At 43.3% G+C, this 22,186-nt stretch overlaps 1 protein-coding gene across 1 annotated transcript; it reads right to left on the bottom strand.

Moving 5' to 3' along the window:
* Positions 1 to 6,153: 6,153 nt before the first annotated feature.
* Positions 6,154 to 17,512, bottom strand: NDUFA13 (NADH:ubiquinone oxidoreductase subunit A13). The gene is made up of 5 exons (XM_040417406.1): positions 17,355 to 17,512; positions 13,481 to 13,559; positions 11,455 to 11,526; positions 10,422 to 10,491; positions 6,154 to 6,328 (listed from the first exon to the last, which is right to left on the bottom strand). Exons 1-5 carry the CDS (start codon positions 17,446 to 17,448, stop codon positions 6,209 to 6,211), a joined length of 435 nt encoding a protein of 144 aa, XP_040273340.1. The 5' UTR covers positions 17,449 to 17,512; the 3' UTR covers positions 6,154 to 6,208.
* Positions 17,513 to 22,186: the final 4,674 nt, after the last annotated feature.

Raw genomic sequence — 22,186 nt, forward strand, 5'->3', positions numbered from 1 at the left:
TGAATAAAATGTTTATATATAAATCAGACCCCCGATCTTCATCAGACTTCAGATCAGTCCCCATTCCTCATCAGATCTCAGATCAGACCCCCAATGATTATAAGACCTCAGCGCCCAGAGGAAGACCAGGGAGCAGTGAGTATAGGTATATATATATATATATATATATATATATATATAATATTTATTTTTTTCTCCAATTTCATGACTATTAGTGGCTGAACTATGAACATTTGCATTCAGTATCTGGTGTGACCACCTGTGGAGCAATAACTGCAACTAAACATTTCCAGTAATTGTTGATTAGTCCTGCACATCAGCTTGGAGGAATTTTAGGTCATTCCTCCGTGCAAAACAGCTGTAAGGGCTCATGCACATGAACGTGTTTTCTTTGCGGTTCCGTTCAGGTTTTTTTTGCGGACCATATGCGGAACCATTCACTTCAATGGGTACGCAAAAAGAACGGTAGTTACTCCGTGTGCATTCAGTTTCCATATTTCCGTTCCGCAAAAAAATAGTGTATGTCCTATTATTGTCTGCAAATCACAGTCCGAGGCCCCATTCATACTGTAGAAATGCTATGCCCAACCCATATTGCTCATGTGTTTGGTGATTAATAAATTACTGTTTCCGATCCGCAAAAAACAGATCAAATACGGAAACCATATGGATATGTTTTGTGCAATAACGGAACGGAAGAGGACTTGAATCAGAGAAAAAAACCTCAGATACGAAACGGATCCGTAAAAAACTGAGCGCAAAACAACAACGGTCGTGTGCACGAACCCTAACTCTGCTATGTTGGTGTACTTCCTCCCATGAACTGCCTGCGTCAGGGTCCTTCCACAACATTTGTATTGGATTAAGGTCAAAACTTTTACATTCCAAAGTCCCTTGGCCTTGTTTACACATTGAAGGTATAACTTTTTGGCTGGAATTTTTCTATGAAGACCACTTCTGGCGAGACTTCACTGAACAGTAGATTCAGTGGGTCCCACTGGTTTCTGCCAGTTGTAAGCGGATTACACTGATGGACAACTTCCGATTTCAAAAGAAAATTTTGCATGATGTGTCTCTTCTGCTGCACTAAGTTTTCAGCAAATGGAGTTGGGGGTTTGGTCAGGATTAATGGTGTCCTCAATGCTGACAAACACAGGCAGATACCTATCCATCATGTAATTCCATCACAGAGGCATCTGATTGGCTCCAAAATTATTCTACAACAGGACGATGACCCATAACATACAGCAGAATGTCATTAAGAACTATCTTCAGTATAAAGAAGTACAAGGAGTCCTAAAAGTGATCATATCACCCCAAAGAGCCCTTATCTCAACATGAACGAGTGTGTCTACATACAGTGGATATAAAAAGTCTACACACCCCTGTTAAAATGTTAGGTTTCTGTGCTGTAAAAAAATGAGACAAAGATAAATCATTTCAGAACTTTTTCCACATTAAGGGTCCATTCACACGTCCGTGTGTGTTTTGCGGATCCACAAAACACGGACATCTGCAATGTGCGCTCCACATTTTGCGGACCGCACATCGCCGGCACTCTCATAGAAAATGCCTTTCTTGTCCGCAATTGCGGACAAGAATAGGACATGTTCTATTTTTTTCGGAATCGGAAGTGCGGACCCGGAAGTGCGGATCCGGGCAGCACATCGTGCTGCCCCATAGAAATGAATGGGTCTGCAATTCCGTTCCGCAAAATGCGGAACGAAATTGCGGACGTGTGAATGGACCCTTAATGTGACCTATAAACTGTACAACTCAATTGAAAAACAAACTGAAATCTTTTAGGTGGAAGAAAACAAAACTAAAATAATGTGGTTGCATAAGTGTGCACACCCTCTTATAACTGGGGAAGTAGCTGTGTTCAGAATTAAGCAATCACATTCAAAATCATGTTAAATAGGAGTCCGCATACACCTGCCATCATTTAAAGTGCCTCTGATTAACCCCAAATAAAAGTTCAGCTGCTCTAGTTGGTCTTTCCTGAAATTTTCTTAGTCGCATCCCACAGCAAAAGCCATGGTCCACAGAGAGCTTCCAAAGCATCAGAAGGATCTCATTGTTAAAAGGTATCAGTCAGGAGAAGGGTACAAAAGAATTTCCAAGGCATTAGATATACCATGGAACACAGTGAAGACAGTCATCATCAAGTGGAGAAAACATGGCACAACAGTGACATTACCAAGAACTGGACGTCCCTCCAAAATTGATGAAAAGACGAGAAGAAAACTGGTCTGGGAGGCTACCAAGAGGCCTACAGCAACATTAAAGGAGCTGCAGGAATACCTGGCAAGTACCGAGGGAATTATGAACTGTTCCAAATACCAGTCAATATTAGCACAAAACCTTCAGGCTTCTGCTAGAAAGCTGAACATGAAGAGGAACTTCATCTTTCAGCATGACAACGACCCAAAGCATACATCCAAATCAACAAAGGAATGGCTTCACCAGAAGAAGATTAAAGTTTTGGAATGGCCCAGCCAGAGCCCAGACCTGAATGCGATTGAAAATCTGTGGGGTGATTTGAAGAGGGCTGTGCACAGGAGATGCCCTCGCAATCTGACAGATTTGGAGTGTTTTTGCAAAGAAGAGTGGGCCAATCTTGCCAAGTCAAAATGTGCCATGCTGATAGACTCATACCCAAAAAGACTGAGTGCTGTAATAAAATCTAAAAGGTGCTTCAACAAAGTATTAGTTTAAGGGTGTGCACACTTATGCAACCATTTTTTTTTTTTCTTCCCTCTACCTAAAAGATTTCAGTTTGTTTTTCAATTGAGTTGTACAGTTTATAGGTCACATTAAAGGTGGAAAAAGTGCTGAAATTATTTATCTTTGTCTCATTTTTTTTACATCACAGAAACCTGACATTTTAACAGGGGTGTGTAGACTTTTTATATCCACTGTATATACATACAAGACTTAAGTTTTTAATTGCTAAAAATAAACTATTAACATTTCTAATTTTGAAAGCATTCTTAATTTGCAGAATTTTTCCACACCTAAAACTTTTGCACTGCCAATACATAGGACCACATGTGCAATATATGAAACTGCATGTTGGAAATTCAGGGCATTTGCACATACACAGAACAGAAGGTTTTAACTGAAATCTAACCTACGTAAAGTCTGTGTTTTAATATTCATAGATTGTAAGTTCTTGCGAGCAGGGCCCTCATTCCTAGTGTTTCAGTTGTATATTGGCCAGAAACTTTGTGATGTCTTTTGTTTTGTACATGAACCCTCTGAATTTTAAAGTACTCCGGAATATGGTGGCACTATATAAATAAAGATTATTATTTAAAGGGATTGTACAGGCAATATATATTGATGACCTATCCTCAGGATGACAGGCAGTGTAATGAATAGGAAGTACAGCTTGTATAGAGCGCTGCCTCTTCTTCAAAGATCTGATTAGCGGGGGTGCAGGACCCATGCTAATCAGATATTGATGACCCATCATCAGAATAGTATGCAAAAGGAGGCAACGGCAGCATCTTCAGTGAATTCGTGAAAATGTGTACCACAAAAACAGACAGCAACGTTTCGGCTACATGGTAGCCTTTATCAGGCTTCTTTGTGTGGTATGACTATATGCCTTAAAAGTATAAATTTTCAAGTCTTGAAAATTGCAAATTTTTCCATGTTTTGTTAAATTTAAGATTTGTCTAGATACATAATACAAAAATACATCATAACAACCCAAATTTACCACTAAAAGTGCAATGTGTCACAAAAAACAAAGGTCAGATTTGCTTGGATATGCAGAAGTAGGGCTGTCATGATACCAAAATTTTGATTCGATTTAGATACCATAAAAAAGTAATGAGATAACTCTATTCAATACCACGCAAAAAAATAAAAATAAACACCAAAAAAGCCGCGTGCATTCCGCATTTTATGGAACGTCCGGCCCATAATAGAACAGTCCTATCCTATTTTTGGGGGGGAAGTTAACAAAAAATGGCGAATCGAGCAGTTTTTATTTTATTTTTTTCTGTTTTTGGACGTGGCAATACGAGATATGTTTATTCATTTAGTGTTTATATATTTTATATGTAAAATTGGGAAAGGGGGTGAATTATACTTAATATTTTGGTGTTTGTTTTTTTTTTACTTTTTATTTAAAAGGGAACCTGTCAGCGGCAAAAGCCATTCCAAACCGCCAGCAGTAGCTTCAAGTAGCCGGCAGTGAATTTCTAATGATGATTTTCTTACTGCATTCTGATGAGGCAGAAGTATGAAAAACGTTCTTTTATCCTCCGTCCGCGCTATTTTCCAGTCAGGCTTGAAGTCAAGGGGGCAGCGGCCTCTTTGCTTCAAGTCAAGGTAACCGCGCCCCATTCCCTGCCCCTTCTCCTGTGACTGACAGCCGGCTGTTCGGCAAAGCCAGCTGGCTGTTGGGCATAAGCGCTGTCAGTTACAGCGAAGGGGCAGGGAAGGGGGCGCGGTTACCTTGACTTTAAGCAAAGACTGGAAAATAGTGCGGACGGAGGATAAAAGAACGTTTTTCATACTTCTGCCTCATCAGAATGCAGTAAGAAAATCATCATTCCAAACTCACTGCCGGCTACTTGCAGGTACTGCTGGCGGTTTGGGATGGGTTTTGCTGCTGACAGGTTCCCTTTAATAAATATTTCCCCCCTTAGGGTACTTTCACACTTGCGTTGTGAAGATCCGGCAAGAAGTTCTGTTGCCGGAACTACCTGCCACATCTGGAAATCTGCGCGCAAACGGATAGTATTTGAAAAAATGCATTGAAACACTGAATCCGTCTCTCCGGTGTCATCCGGAAAAATGGATCCGATATTTTTTTTGCATTTTTAAAGCTCTGTACAGACCGGGAAACCGGATCCGTTTTGCCAGAACACTTGGTGCCAGATCCGGCATTAATGCATTTCAATAGAAAATAATGCCGGATCCGGCATTCCAGCAAGTGTTCCGGAATTTTGGACAGAGAATTTTCTCCTAGCCAAATACCGTACAGTGACTGAACTGAAGACATCCTGATGCATACTGAATGGATTGCTCTCCATTCAGAATGCATTAGGATAAAACTGATCAGTTACTTTCCGGTATTGAGCCCCTGAGACGGAACTCAATACCGGAAAAAAATAACACTAGTGTGAAAGTACTCATAAACAGTTACACTTTAATAGAGCATCTGACTGCACAAAAAAAAATTAACAGTTAGAAAACAAAATAACAGCCAGATTTAACAATGTGTCTGCACCAAAAAACGGTCTAAAAAGTGGCAGATCTAGGGGTTTCGGACTTTTTTCCCCAACATGCTCACCAAGATGGTGGGACTTATGGAGAGTAGTGGAGCTTCACGATAAAGGAAGGTTCTAAGGATGCCATTTTGCGCAAAAATTCTGATGGTAAACTCTCCCTCAAATTAAGCCAACCAAGAGTCAGAGAAAAGTGTCTTTCTGCACAAGATTTACCATCGAGCCTGAGAACCTGTGATTAATCTGGTGCTGGTCTAGGCCACCTGTCTAAGCTTACGCCATCTACAGAATTAAAAAAATATGGGCCTTTGCTTTTTTCAAAAAATGTGAAACCACCTATAGACTTTTTTGAGCAAACAAGAAAAGGAAGCACAACCTTTTATTTCATCTCATGGACTATTTTCATAATTATACAGTTTTCTGCAATTCCAGGTTTCCCCCCCAAAAAAACTATGGCTTGTGTAGCTTGATGGCTTGATGAAAGGATTCACCTTGGAGTCAGCGATGGTATCTAAATATGGGGAGGTGGTTGCTTAATACTTGATAACTCTTTTACATGATTATGACTGTATTTGGCAAAAATAAATAAAACTCCAGCAGTTATGATGCAGAAGGGTGAACTTTTATTGAAGCGCGGCTTGTACATATAGTAACGTTTCGGCCAGATATGGCCTTTATCATACCGGCTCCAGCTTGATAAAGGCCATATACGGCCGAAACGTCCACTGTATGTACAAGCCACACTTCAATAAAAGTTCACCCTTCTGCATCATAACTGCTGGAGTTTTCTTCATTGTTATACACGGGGTGGGAACCCGACTCCAAGCATTCATTGGCAGAGTGCCACGAAGTTCTACGTCTGTATTTGGCAAAACATATTTTTGGACTGCAAGATTCTGCAAGACTCTGAAAGTTTGGAGAAAGTTTTATTTCCAATTTTAAATACATAGTCCAAAGGTGGCTCAGACATACCACTGAAAAGCAGACTTTGTATTATTAAATTCTTTTCGAGAACGGAGGTTGTAAAGTTCATTTAGTGTAGGAGTCACCCAGCGATCTGTGTTAAAGACAGATTCTCCAACCTATAAAACAAAAAAGCACACTGGGCTGTGACCACAAACTTCATGAGGGTGCAACAACAGTACTGAATAGGTAGAGTAAAAGTAAAATGTGCACTATAAACACGGGGATCAACCAGAAATCTATACATGGTTGGTTGTGAACATTGGATAAACAATCCTTCATTGTATGCTGAAATATTGGCTGCGAATGTGTGCTGTACATTCGGCACGTGATCCCAGCCTGGGATTACAACCTACAGAGCATGCGCGAGTCTGAATCTCTAGCTAGCTCTTAAGCGAGAGATTCAGACTCACGCATGTACTGCAGGTTGTAATCCCTGGCTGGGATCCCAGAATTGGAGGCCGCATGGGATCGCAACTGCAACTCAGATAACCCCTTTAAATATACAGACTTAAAGCCTGAGGCTGCATTACTGAGACGTTTTAATGATATGTTCCCTTTTTGCTTCCAGTCAAGTGGAATTTTCACATGGAGACTTAGCATCTATATCAGCGTTTCCCAATCTAGCCCTCCAACAGGTCGTATCTTGAGGATTCCTTACAGGCATTTAGTGAAAATCATTAAAGCATATGCAGTTCAAAGATATCCTCAGGATAGTTCATCAATGTCTTTGCATTGCAAAACCCCTTTAACCCCTGAAGGACTACCCTCTGTCTTATGTAGTTGCTGTTTTAGATGGAGCTGAGCACGTCTGTTAGCACTCCCACTCCACGAAAAGACTTTGGTTCTTAGAGCACGATTCTGCTCTAGAGCCAGGATCGGAGGTAGCTCCAATCCCAAATGTTAACCCTTTGATTGCCACACTCTGTGACCACAGCATGATCTAAGGGGATTTCCTCTTCATATTGGGTCCCACTGACCAGAGGCCGAGTAAGCCATCTGCAGTCAGTCCTAGGGCCCTAAAAAGGACTCCAGGATTGGAAATGCAGTAATCTGCTTTAAGGGTATACTAGTGTTGCCCTAACCATAGCCTGTGCCACAGAGAGACAGAGCATAATGTCGTAGCATACTAATACGTTATAAAAAATAAAATTTTGTGACACAGTAATTACAAAATGGGATTGTAAAATAAGACAAATTAAATTTAAAAAAGTTTGCAAAATAATAAATACGCAATTATTTAATTTAAATGTAATTTTCATTGAATAGCTTTTATTGTGCATACTTTATGTAAAAGCAAAAAAACAAACACTACACTTATTAGGTATCCACACAGCCAAAGTAACCTGAACAACTAATCTAACAGGTTATTCAGTGTGAAATATGTGAGTGTAAACAAAAGTATAAAAAGCCATGTCAAATATTGCTTTTTTCTTTTTCTGTGTTTGCAACGCAAAAAAAAAAAATTAACACTGGGAGCATCAGATGCTAACATACCTGCCCAAGGTACCCTCCTGAATTCAACTGCATCACAGTCCTCAGGACGGCAATACAATTAAATTACAGTAGTGGCGCACAGGAGATAATGGTTCCCTGCCCTAAGCCTCAGCCTCATAGGCCACTAGACCTGAAGCCTATGAGGCAGTATATGAATGGCACAGGAATCTCAGGCTGCAGGCCAGAAGAAGCCTGGTGGTGGCAAGGAATGGGAGCACTACAGGATGCATTACTGGGGACACTGTAGGGAGCATTTTTATTGCTCCCTACAGTAGGTTGTAGGTTGCATTTTTAATACTTGGTTATTATAGGGGGAATGACTTGGTTCACCATGGGGGGGCATTATTATTGGGGGCCCAATAGAAAGCATTATTACTACTGGGGGCATTATTTGTGTCACTATGGAAGGCATTGCTACTGGGGGCATTAATACTACTACAGGCACTATAGGAAAAATTATTAATGCTGGAAGCACTATAGGAGGCATCATTGTTACTGGAGACATCATTACTACTGGGGGCTCTATAGGGGCATCACAGGAAACTTCCTACTGGAGCCACTCTGAGGGAGCATATTACTACTGGGGGAAGTATAAGGGAGCACAGTAACTATTGAGGGCACTCTTCTTGGCACAATTCTTCTATGGTACTAGCACTTTCAGGGGGACTATCTGTATGGCACTATTTCTGTAGTACAGTATTTTTGGGCAATGGGGAGCACAGAGGGCACAATATTGGTGGTAGCAGCAGGATGAGACAGTTGGGGCACCAGGAAAGGGATCCTGTGGAGGGGAAGATAAAGGACGGTGGGAAGGATAATGGAAAGTGACATCTATGATCACAGGAGATATCATTGGATGTAATAGGTATGTAGTGCTGTATTCTCCTGTATGTTTGGTAGCTCTGAAGCCAGGCACCATGCTGTTGGTAGGGTTGGCTAGGTGCTGTGGACTGCATCAAACTCTCATCTCCCTTCTCCATAATTCAATTAGATAAAACTGGAGGAGGCGGAGGAAAGAATATGGCAGCTGGCTCTTCGAAGAGGTATTTTGTGCAGCAATTATGTGCTGCTGGGGAAGTATTTTGAGCTGCACTATGATATTTGGTTCTGTTGAGGTGGTATTTTATGCTGTACTATGGTATGGCCCGAAGAGGCGCGTAAGCACGAAACGGCTGTCGCCACTTCACGTTCTGTGTAGAGGCAAGAGTCCGCCCAAGCCCCATTTTTATTGTATCCGGTTGGAAAAATAAAAAGTTTTTTACCACAGTGGTGAGTGCCGCCTTTCTATTTATCTACTCGTGTTATTGCATGGACTTTCGTTGTTCTTGAGGCTGAGCACCACAATCACTGTTGATATAGACAGGTGCATACAGGACTCCACCATTTACCTGGAGACGTCGGCGGTGCTGACCCTTCCATTCTCTTCTATTACACTTATATGTACTATGGTATTGCTGACCCTACCACCCACTCATGTTGGCCCTACTTTCTGTCAGTTAGGATCTGCTTACAACATGGGTCCACATTTTTTTTTTTTCCCAGGGCCACTTTAACAAGGTTGTCCGGGAATACATAATTTCTAACAGGTGGCGGCAGCCTACCTCCCCTACTGAAAGGATAATACTTAGGCTACTTTCACACTAGCGTTCGGGGCTCTGCTTGTGAGTTCCGTTTGAAGGCTCTCACAAGCGGCCCCGAACGGATCCGTCCAGTCCTAATGCATTCTGAGTGGATGCGGATCCGCTCAGAATGCATCAGTCTGGCACCGTTTGTCCTCCGCTACGCTCAGCAGGCGGACACCCGAACGCAGCTTGCATCGTTCGGGTGTCCGCCTGGCCGTGCGGAGGCAAACGGATCCGTCCAGACTTACAATGCAAGTCAATGGGGACGGATCCGTTTGAAGTTGACACAGTATGGCTCAATTTTCAAACGGATCCGTCCCCCATTGACTTTCAATGTAAAGTCAAAACGGATCCGTTTGCATTATCATGAACAAAAAAAATTAAAAAAAAATTTTTTTTTCTTTTTTTTTTTTTGTTCATGGTAATGCAAACTGATCCGTTCTGAACGGATCTAAGCGTTTGCATTATAGGTGCGGATCTGTCTATGCAGATACCAGACAGATCCGCACCTAAACGCAGGTGTGAAAGTAGCCTTACCTGGTCCCGGCTGCTGTTGTCCTCTGAGCCGGCTCCTGCATGTCCATCTTCTGGTCTGGGGTTGGTTTTCTTCCACCCCCCCACGGGGTCACTTGATCCACACTTGATCCTCTTTAGCCACTGCTGGCAGCAACGTCTCACTTACGGAAACATCAATGCTGAAGCCAACAGTAGGATGAAGATGATCAAGTGACCATGCCCATCCAGGGATGAAGAAAATGGACTGGACGATGGAGATGCGGGAGTCAACGCATAGGACCGGAGGAGCACGGAAAAGGAAAGTTTTATCTTTTCAGTAGGGGAGGCAGGCTGCAGTCATCTGTTCGAAATGATATAGTCCCAGACAACCCCTTTAAGTTCCCAATCTGTCCCTGGCAACATAACATTAGAACCTCTCAGTAGTGCAGCTCATTGTATTAATGATAATAACCAACAATCTCATACACATTCTAAATACAGAAGCAGAGACTTATCTAGATCTTACATATCAACATACATAATCACTTAACTGCATATGGTATCCCACACTCTTATTGGGAATGTTATATGTTCTTACCTTCCAGCCTGGGACATCTTTCATGATAATGGCCTCTTGCTCCAAGTTCTCTCTCAAAATTCGTAATGTCCTTACAAAAAAAAAAAAAAAAGACAGCTGGTGTTACACTGGCAAAACACCTATTTTGTATAAATTCTATATTATAAGCTAAAAAAAATTTAAAAAAATACAGAAAAACATTTTTAGGATAATGAAGACATCAATGGAGCTGGACAAGCAACCTGAGTTTTACACGGAAAGTAAATTCCGTAAAAGGAAATGCCCGCTCAGCTAGTCACTGCCAGGCAACCCTTTAAACAATAAAAAAAAATCTTTAAAGTTCAATAGATTTTATATTTTGATCTTTATTTTAGTTGCAGAAGAAGAAGATGATTTCTTGATGATAAAAAGAAAAAAGGCTGGGATCTTAATTTTTTTTAAATCACAATGGTTATATTTTATGTTATTTTAGGCTCCATTCACACGTCCGCAATTTCATTCCGCATTCTTCAATTCCGTTCCCGAAAAAAATAGAACATGTCCTATTCTTGTCCGCAATTGTGGACAAGAATAGGCATATTCTATTAGTGCCGGCAATGTGCGGTCCGCAAAATGCGGAACGCACATTGCCGCTGCCCGTGTTTTGCAGATCCGCAAAACACGTTATGGACGTCTGAATGGAGCCTTACGCGTAATTAACTTTTATCTTTGTGTTTTACATATGTCACACTTAGCAGTACATTAACCAGGATACCGATTATACATAGACAGGTATTAGAGAAACCATAGCCGAAGATTCCAGATAGGCTTGAGCGAATCGTTCAAATACTTCGGTTTGAATGCTGTTTCTGTACAGCATTAAAATGTATTGGCTCCATTGAGCCAAACGTCATCTTGCCTCTAGTCTCTGCACCCATTACAAACACAAAAGTAAAGAAGCGGCATAAACCACTGGTAAGAAAAGAGAGTAGAAGCTGCCATGGAAGCCGATCCCTCAGCTGGACTGGCAGAATAGTACAGCGAAATATAATGTACTTGTAGGTAATCTTGTTACCTTCGATCTGACTCTGCCTGGAAGAGGGGAAGCAATGCCACACGGGTCTCTAAGTCTTCAATATAGAGCCGCCTGTAAAATAAAGAAGAACATAATAAGCGTGCTGTATCTATTAAAAAAAATATATAATACTCCCCTGCTCCCTCTGGCTCATTCCAGCTCCCCGCCTCCGTTTTACAATCCTCTGGTCACTGGCCTGCATATTCCGGATGGGGGTCACATGCACTGACGTCTCCCCATGCACCATGTGACCCAAAAGTGATGTGCTGCTTCGGGACATGTCAATGGTGAATCCAGGCATTGGCTGCGGTGGTGCACATGACCCTGTTCGTCCAGAAACGTACATGCCAGGGAGCCAGAATGGAGTGTCAAGGAGCAGCAATAGGTACAACATGTTGCTGGGGACAGTTATAAAAAATCCCAGAAACTGGACAAACCCTTTAATCAGAATAGTACGTTCAGCGTTTTTTTCTCACTACTTAAAATGGTCTGGTCACTCACATCATATGAATGTCAGCCCAACCTGCCTATTCCAGAGGGATCGGCTGACCACCTCATGTTTGAGGTTGTCCCAACTCTCCCACAACAAAGTCGATGTCTTCTGCTGTTGTCTTATTCCCCCTCTCCTACTGAGAACACATGCATGCTCAAGCTGAACCGAGCATGCATACGTATAGAGTGGAGTCTAGAGAACACACTTGTTTAGCTGACATCTATCCAAGGCGTATGCCTAGCTTTAAGGTTTAGGGGCACAGATTTCTGCAAGTCCCGTTCAAATGAATGTGACAGTGAGAACTTTCTGCTAAAAAAACTGAGGTGTGGAAATACACGTTGCGCTTTTTCCGTGTGGATTTTCGTGCAGAAAAACCTCAGCGTAATACAGTTCTAGTAAAGTGTATAAGATTAGACAATGTTCACTTCGCTTTTTTTTTTTTCTATGCCGATTTAGAAATGTACAGCATGTCAATTTTTTGTGCAATTTTTCTGGATGGATTTCACCCTCTGTAATGCAAGGGTGAGAGCTGCTGAAAATCTGCACCAAAAACCACAGCACGTGCAGATCTGGTGCACAAAACGCAAAGAAATCCGGATACCTGTACTCATGTGCAGGTAGCCTAACAAAAACTTTTGGATATATATATTCTGTAATTATGAAGAGGTTCTCAGCACTGCTTCATCTGAATAAAAACAAAAAAGAAAAAAAAAAAAAAGGTATCCCATCGTAAACCTGTTCTCTAAGGGCTCTTTCACACGGATCCGTCGTGTACTCTATTTGCCGGAGGTGCCCGCCGGATCCGTAACACCGCAAGTGAACTGAAAGCATTTGAAGACGGATCCGTCTTCAAAATGCGTTCAGTGTTACTATGGCAGCCAAGACGCTATTAAAGTCCTGGTTGCCATAGTAGTAGTGGGGAGCGGGGGAGCAGTATACTTACCGTCCGTGCGGCTCCCGGGGCGCTCCAGAATGACGTCAGGGCGCCCCATGCGCATGGATGACGTGATCCATGCGATCACATGATCCATGCGCTTGGGGCGCCCTTACGTCACTCTGGAGCGCCCCGGGAGCGGCACGGACGGTAAGTATACTGCTCCACCGCTCCCCACTACACTTTACCATGGCAAACAGGACTTTAGCGTCCTGGAAGCCATGGTAACCATTCAGAAAAAGCTAAACGTCGGATCCGGTAATGCGCCGAAACGACGTTTAGCTTAAGGCCGGATCCGGATCAATGCCTTTCAATGGGCATTAATTCCGGATCCGGCCTTGCGGCAAGTCTTCAGGATTTTTGGCCGGAGCAAAAAGCGCAGCATGCTGCGGTATTTTCCTCGGCCAAAAAACTTTCCGGTCCTGAACTGAAGACATCCTGATGCATCCTGAACGGATTTCTCTCCATTCAGTATGCATGGGGATAATCCTGATCAGGATTCTTCCGGCATAGAGCCCCGATGATGGAACTCTATGCCGGAACACAACAACGCAAGTGTGAAAGAGCCCTTAGCTGGCTACTCTCCACAACCTCCTTACCTTCTCTCTCTGTTCCAAGTGCCAATTCTCCAATAGCCAAACACCATGGCCCCAATTCCAATAGCAAACATGGTGTAGCCTGTAACAAAGAAACAGTCACCATACAGCAACACCATTTCATATTAACACCTTAGGGACCAAACCATTTTTCATCATCGCCTTCCAAGAGCTAGAACTTTTTTTCCCCCCAGCAATATAGCCATACTAGAGCTTGTGTTTTGAGGGACAAATTGTCCTTTTTTACCATCTCGATTTTTGTGGTACACGGAACTTATTTAATAACTTCTATGAACTATTTCTGGAGGAGATGGAAAAAAAATGCAATACTTAACGCTCCCACTTTTTGTATGTCAGTTTGTATGGCAGAAATTTTGCGACGTTCACTTTGCAGCATAGATAATATATCTAGTGTTGAGCGAAGTGATTTTCAGATGCTTCATTAGAAGTTGATTCGTTCAAAACTTCAGAATAATACTGTACGGAGACTCGTCTAGGTACAGTATTAGAATGTATGGGCTCCGATGAAGCAAAGTTTTCACAAAGTCCCGCGTGACTTTGTTGAATAACTTCGGTAGTTGATTTTTAAATTAGATTTTTATTTGGAAAACCACTTTAAAACTTGAAACCGAACTCCGCTTCGGTTCTATGGTACTAGTCGGAACCGAAGCCGAATTCGGTTTCAAGTTTAAAAGTGGTTTTCCCCCCAATTTTTTTTTAAATCAACTACTGAAGTTATTCAACAAAGTCGCGCTTTACTTCTTTTACTAAAACTTTATTTGACTCTTATTTTTACTTATGTAGCAGAGTGCCTGACAAACAATTGATTAGGCTAGAGATACACAGCGACATGTGTAGCGCAACATATTTTATAATGATAGTCAATGGTGTCGCACTGCGACAAGCTGCAATGTGACAGTCGCACAAAAATCCAACTTGGATGGATTTTTTGCAACTGTGTCGCAGAATTGCCGCACGACACCATCGACCATCATAAAAAATGTTGCGCAACTTTTGTACAACAAATGTCGCCATGTAGCTCTAGCCTTAGGCCTCTTTCACACGAGTGTGATGGATTGGCACCAGATGCATTCAGTGAAACTCGCACCAAGCAAGTTTAGTCAGTTTTGTCTGCAACCGTATTCAGTTTTTTTCACGCAGGTGAAATGCGTTTTGATGTGTTTTTCACGCGCGTGATAAAAAACTGAAGGTTTACAAACAACATCTCCTAGCAACCACCAGTGAAAAACACATTGCATCCACACTTGCTTGCAGATGCAATGCGTTTTTTCACTAAAGCCAATAGCGACAGTGGCATCTAAGGGATTAAATGGCTGGGATTGGTACTTCTGCTGATCAGAGCTGAGCAGGGGCCCAGCTGTCATGCAAGAGCCGAGCTCCTGTTCTCCGCTGCATGGGAGAGCTGTGCAGCGCTTAGACTAGGCCTCCATAAAAAGGCAGTAGTCAAGCCTAAGGCCAGTAAGTGACCACCGTAAAAAGGTTATTACGGGGAAACAATTTTAATAAAAAATAGGGATGGTCTCACCATACCGATCTGCCACAGCTGCTGTAAAGCCACTACTGTGGTCCCCACGCCTGTCCACTTCCTGCTCTGGGGCTCGACACACAGTAAATGCCATAGACATCAACTCATGGCCTTTTTTTTTTTGCTTAACTCGACAAAGAATATTTTCCTATTTTCCAATACAAGTTATGTTAAATTAAATGGTGCCATTAAAAAATACAAACTGTCCTGCAAAAAATGAAAATTGGTCCTTAAATAGGACCTTTCACTGGTCCGGACATTACAATATTACCACCTGGCAGTGGCTTTATTAATATGTCAGGGCGCTTTTTTTTCTTTTTTTTCAGATCGGCTGCTCCATTGCGGCACTGTGCCCCCCGTTCACTTTTGCTGCCCTGTATGCTAATTAGTAGCATCGGTACAGGGAGGAGGAGACGGTCGTGTTTCTCAAGGGGCGTCTCCTTCTCCCTGCCTGTGAGCTGCCTAATCGCAGTGGACCGCATCACAGCCAGGGAGAAGGAGACGCCCCTTGGGAAACACGGTGTCTCCTCCTCTCTGTACCGATGCTACCAATTGGCATAGAGGGCGGCAAAAGTGGGCAGGCGGAACGGAGCAGCTGATCTGAAAAAAAAAAAGCGCCTCAACACCTACTAATAAAGCCTTACACTGCCAGGTAGAATATTGTAATGTCAGAACCAGTGAAAGCTCCCCTTTAAACCGTTAAAGAGGTTGTCCCACAAAAATATTCGACAGTTTTCAAACCAGCATATGGATCTGACTACTTTTGTAATTGCATGTAATTTAAAATTTGGCCGCACATGCTCAGTTTCATCTTTCAACTGCCTCCTGAGCTGTGATAGGTGGAGCTGAGACACGCCCCCTTAGCTGCAGCAGAAAAGACACTCCCCTTGAGCTGCCAGCTTGATATAAATCTAGCAGAGAAATGAATGGGGAGAGCTGGTTCTAGCTTTGTTAGGCTAGTTTCACACTAGCGGAAAGGAACTCCAGCAGGCTGTTTAGGCGGGTGAACAGCCTGTCTGATCCAATGGGGGCGGGCCGGAGTTCCAGCGGCAGCACGACAAACATGCCGAGAAGCGGCCGGAATAAAACTAGGACAGAAGGAGGATTGCTAGGAAAGCCTGTTCCCGAAAAGTTGTGTGTGTAAAGGTGCGGCTGATCCCCGATGAATGAGCAAACGCAATGAAGGCATGGCTGATGCGGTCACTTAAAGGGTTTCTGTCACCAGAATTAACCCTATTAAGCTAGCTGACATTAGTGATGTACTAATGTCAGCTAAACCTAACTAGCCTATTCCTACTTTTATCTATGCCCCTGTTACGCCTGAAATATTACTTTTATAATATGCTAGTCTCTAGGAGCAGGGGGGCGTTTTTCCTGCTCCTAAAGGCTCAGTTCTCCCACCTCTGGCTACGCCCTGCTACACTAGATTGACGGGGCCAGGCAGCGTTCACCTCCAACTGCCGGCCCTGTGCGCTGGGGAAATCTCGCACCGTTCAGTATTCGGCGCAAGCGCAGTGAGGAAGCCGGCGAGCGCCCTTCACTCACTGTGCCTGCGCCGAATACTGAACGGGACGGCGCAGGTGCGAGATTTACACGGCAGACAGTAGGAGACCAACGCTGCCTGACCCTGTCGATCTAATATAGCAGAGCGTGGCCAGAGGTGGGAGAACGGAGGCTCTGGGAGCAGAAACGCCCCCCTGCTCCTAGAGACTAATTAGCAGATTATAAAAGTAATATTTCTGGAGTAACGGGGGCTGAATGATATGCTCTCCATTCAGAATGCATGGGGATATGCCTGATCAGTTCTTTTCCAGTATTGAGCCCCTGTGACGGAACTCTATGCCGGAAAAGAAAAACGCTAGTGTGAAAGTACCCTTATTAGCCAGTTTTCATTCCCACCATAGTTTCTGGGCAGCAGGTTGTACTGTGTAAACAGGGATCTGCTGCCCAGAAGCAATAAATCCCTACGGGGAAAAGCGATCACCATACAGTGGAGGTGATTGCAGCATGTAAATAAAGATCTCACCTCTGATGAGCAGGCAATTATTGGGAACGAACTGATAATTACCTGCAGTGTCGGCTGTGTAACAGAGTCTTTACTCCTACTGCTCACCTAATAGATATTATCTGTCTGGTAACATTCCCTTTAATGTCGGCACTGCTAGGAAGCCTGTCAGCAGCCACAGAAGTACATTACACAGGCCATTATTATATATGGGAGGTAAGTATAAGGTGAGCGCAGGTCTATCTCACTGCCATGGAGGATATTGACTCCCCATGTATCTCTCCTGCCCGTTCATACATAGTAATGGAAGCCCGCTAAACACCCACCGCTGAAACCACGACGGGGAAGGTTCCGCTTATAATCCATCGGACCATAACCCCCGGGAGGGGGCATGTCCTGCTTCACCTTGGACGCCGCCATCTTTCCCAGCTGCAGACCGAAGCCTGATAGGAAATGTTACGTGCATGTTACGTACAGGAGGAAAGAACGTCTGCACGTAAGCGCCATCTTTTGTGTGGCACAGTGCTAAGCGTCCAGAAAACGGGCGTGCGTTCCACACGTGACTGCCGTGTCTCAGGAGGATGACGTAGGCGTGAAACGTTTAACTGCAACGCCTGCCAGATAGATAGTATTAGTAACATTCTGAATTACATTGACCTGTAGTGCTTAGGCAATAGGCAGTTGGTCCACCTCTGTTAAATGAGTTGTTTTTTTGTGCTTCCACTGAAAATGTAGAAGGGCTGCACTGGACATACAGTTGATTTGAGAAAACGAGTTGGGAAATTGTTCAATAAGTCCTAGTTTTTCTAATAGTTTTCACTGGAGTCTCCCTTTAAGCTAGAGCTACAGGGCAACATGTGTCACACAATTTTTTGTCCATGTGACACCATTGTCATTGACTGTCATTACAAAAAATGTCGCGTGACATATGTCCCAGTGTAGTTGTACCTTTTTTGTTGCGCGACACAAGGCCTCTATCAGATGGTCATGGTAGGGCCACATTTTAGTGCTTGTGTTTGCAGCCACAAAGCCTTGCATGATTGTTGGTCTGATAAACCTAACTTACAGCATCATGGATCCCTATGCTGGAATTAGTTTGGATCATTAGACCTAGGATTAGGGGTTGTAACAGACTCTAAAATGTGCCAGCACTGTCTGAATAAGGCCTTAGCTCAGGGCTTCCCTCCTTAAAAGGGGTTGTCCGTTTGTTTTTTATATTGATGACCTATGCTCAGGATAGGTCATCAATATCGGATCGACAGGGGGCTGACTCCCACTGTTTGCCTGATCGCTGCTGACATTGCAGCAGCGAGCAGTGTAATTACAGCTCCTCTGTCCTATTCACCTGAATCCCATTGAATCTGAGCTGTAATGTCAATGGCAAGCAGATAAACGTTGAGGAGAACGCGGTGCGCATCCAAGCCCTGTGTTCCCTTCATACAGCTGATCAGTGGAGTGCCAACAGTCAGGTCCCTGCCAATCTGATATTGATGACCCATCATGAGTATAGGTCATCAATATAACAAAAGTGGAAAACCCCTGTAAGTGGACACGTCACCGCTGAAGCCAGTGGTTGGCAGCAGCAGAGCAGATGATCATGTCCAGGAGGAAATAAAAAAAAAAGCTGTGTACCGGAAGATGAACACATCAGAGCCAGCACTCATGACTAGAAAGGCAATAGGCAGCTACAGTAAATATGGTTCTTTCCCTAGCAGAGGCAGACATCAGTGCAAAGTTATTTGTTCCTGGACAACCCCCATTGTAAGATAATATAAAAATTCTCTCAGTTCACCCATTGACCTGATCACAGCTGCATGCGAATATTAGAGCTGTGTTCTGGTCCCCACTGATCAGCAAGCGGTGATATATCCTAGCACTTTTCCATCACTTCCTATGGTGGGAAAACTTTTTTGTAAAGAAAAATTATGTCTGCCTATGATGGGCTAATGCACACGACCGTAAGTGTTTGCAGTCTGAAAATCACAAATCCTGTCTGGATGCAGACAGAAACTACGGCCGTGTGCATAAGCCCTAAGGGTGCAGCCCCACGTTCAGGTTTTTTGAGGTAGTTTTTGAAACCAAAACCAGAAGTGAATTCAAAAACGTTTAATTATATCTTCCCTTTGTACTTTCTCTTTCTTTATGATCAACTCCTGGTTTTTGCTTGAAGATGTGCATAAAAAAAAACCTGAATATATGGCTGTACCCAGGGGCGTAGCTATAGGGGGTGCAAAGGTAGCAATTGCTACCGGGCTCAGGAGCTAGAGGGGGCCCAAAGATCCCAGTATTAAAGAAAGTGCATGCTGGTCAAGTTACACCTCTGGCTGTAGGGAAGGGGTTAGGTCAAGAATTTGGCATGGTGAGGGAGGGGGAGATTGCTGTTTAAATTTTTGCCTCAGGCAGCATGAAGACTATGTGCTTCCCTGCCCCTGGCCACAAAGCACCGAGGGAAGGGGGGCCCAAGCCGATCTCTTGCACCAGGGCCCACGAGCCTTTATCTACGCCCCCGGCTGTACCCTTAGAGGATCACTTTAGGGTACCTGCACATGGTGCAGACTAGTGTTGATCGCGAATATTCTAATCGCAAATTTTTATCGCGAATATCGGCACTTCGAGAATTTGCAAAGATCTAGAATATAGTGCTATATCTTCGTAATCACAAATATTCTAGGTTTTATTTTTCATCAGTAACCTCCCTTCTTGCTTGTGGGCCAATGAGAAGGCAGCGATGTCTTTGTCTGAGCTTAGCAACATCCCTAGCAACCAATAGGAAATTTGCCTACCGCTTACTATATATATTTTTTTGCAGTTCTGAGAGAGACAGCAGTGACATTGCTGTGCTCTGTGCTTTCATCTGGATCATATGCCTTATCCAATTACACTATATAGTTAGTTAGCTCATATGTATAATGCAGATAGTTAGTGGGAGATAGTCAGTGTAGGTTAGATAGTAATAGGAAAATGAGCGAGCACTCATACACTTGGCAACCAGATTGACATGTGCAGAAAATATTTATTAAATCCCCATAAAATACAAGTAATAAAATTTATAAGAACAATGTAGCAATAATATACAACATTACAGTCACATATATTGTGGTAGATATGATCGATACTATATTCATATGACTCAATAGTGTCGATAAATTCAATAATATATATCACACCAAGAAACTTCAAGTATATGCTGTTATTTGGGAAAGAGGGGGTATTATCTTCTAGCGCTCTATCCCAATTTGAGAAACTGAATGTCACTGAAAATGTTGTAGGTGTATTCACTGGGAGCGCAATATGTTCATAAAGTGTCCACAGGAATCCTGATAATGTGAAAAGTCTCTTATAGCATATCCTTTTAAGGTCGATATGAGCTTTGAATTGAAGAAAACTTTAAATCGATATTTGGCTTACCGTCTAGCGTCTGTTGTCTCCCTATTGCTTCAATGGAGCTTTAAATATTTGCCGGCTTATTCAGTCGCTCCATACAGCAAGCTGGTTTAAATTTCGCGGGAGTTCCAAAGATTGCGGGAGTTGCCACTCTGTTCCGCAATTTCCTTTGGTGCAGCTTTCGACGATAAGAATAGTTAATCCTTTACTGTAGAGATTTTCTTCTGTATGGCCATACAGTATTATCGGAGGCTTTTCAATGCAGGTACATCACTTGTTTCACTATACGCGTTACGGGTAGATTCACTCTCCCTTCCTCAGTGGTCAAGTGTCTGCCTGCTCTGCCTCCATTTTTATCCATTCCTTTAATTGCTTCCCAAATCTCGGACACCTGTTGTTCATGCTACTCCCAGTTGGCCAGGGAATCCTCCCACATAATCAGGGGATAATTCTATACAGCCTTGATTTTTTTTATATTTTTTTTCCTCTTGCAGTTTCCATGCGTTTTTTATGCGTTTTTTTTGGGGACACATGCGTTTTTTGGCCCAGATGTCCCAATTGGTGTGATATATCATTGTGTGAAATATAAACTTGATATCTGATTGCTAACACTTATAAAATGACTTTTTATAATAAAATATTATTAAACAAATTTTCAAGATTAAAATATCAATATAAGTGTCACGAGGGTATCAAGAGCCACGTCTGACTCCGTTATACCCGGGGTCAGGAGGTCGCAGCGGGTGGCTGCGCGCTCTATATCTAAAGATCATGGTGTTTCTTAGTTATTGTTTTCTGTGTTTGCCTTGCTATCCTTTTTGTCTCTCTCAGGGATCCGTAGCTTCTCCTCCTCAGCTGTTTCGTGTCTGCCACTCCCTACCTCCTTATATTCTCCCCTCACACTTCTCTAGTTGCCAGTTATAGAGCTTCCTGCCTGGACATCTATACTGACCCACTGGAGTGGTTAATCCTGGTTGTTGTTCCTGTGTGCTACCCTCCGGATCCCTGTTTGGCTTATTGTTGTCTCCTGTTGTCGCCCACCTGGGAATATATGTTGAGTCTGTGTTGTCTGTCCTCCCCTTGGTGTTTTCCCTTAGAGTTAGTGGTGCGGACTAGTGTTCCCATCGCCCTGTTCACTACCTAGGGCTCAGCTCAGGGAAAGCCAGGGCTTTAGGCACGTGATCGGCATACGGGTGAGGAACCCGTCTAGGGACGTCAGGGCAGCCAGGTGCCAGCCGCCAGGTGAGTCAGGGGTCACCATCTTCCCTCTCACTTGGGCAGGGCCTTCCTCGGTCCCTCCCTCTGTGTCACGTATGTGATAGCCACGCCGACCGTGATATTATAACTGGCCCTTACTTTTTGAGAAAAAAAAAAAAAATTTAAAATTTTTTGTTTGTTGTTTTTTTTTTCTCTCTCTCTACTTAGAATCCAATATGGATCCTATTGATGCCTTGGCAGAACAGCTTCAAAGCCTGTCTTTGGAGGTGGCAGGATTGAAGGCGTCTGTTCTCCAACAACAGCAGCAAATGCAGCAGACCGCACCCCCAGCGGTTGCTATGGGTAACCAGGTTGTCACTGACCCAAGGTTGCTCTTCCCGACAGATTTTCTGGGGGAAGGGACAAATTTGCGACGTTCCGTGAGGCCTGCAAATTATATTTTAAGTTGCGCCCTTACTCCTCAGGTCATGAAGAACAGCGGGTTGGGATTGTCATTTCCCTGCTTCAGGGGGATCCGCAATCCTGGGCGTTCTCGTTACCCCTGGTTCTCAGGCTC

Source organism: Bufo bufo, chromosome 2 (genome assembly GCF_905171765.1).
Source record: "Bufo bufo chromosome 2, aBufBuf1.1, whole genome shotgun sequence".
NCBI classification, from domain to species: Eukaryota; Metazoa; Chordata; class Amphibia; order Anura; family Bufonidae; genus Bufo; species Bufo bufo.

Bases quoted from the DNA above. Each gene is read 5' to 3' on its own strand.
- NDUFA13 (XM_040417406.1), bottom strand. From the start codon at position 17,448: ATGGCGGCGTCCAAGGTGAAGCAGGACATGCCCCCTCCCGGGGGTTAT. The intron at 13,560-17,354 runs GTGGGTGTTTAG...TCTTTGTTACAG, and splicing joins TCCCCGTCGTGGTTTCAGCG to GCTACACCATGTTTGCTATT. The intron at 10,492-11,454 runs GTAACAAGATTA...TTTTTTTGTAAG, and splicing joins CAGGCAGAGTCAGATCGAAG to GACATTACGAATTTTGAGAG.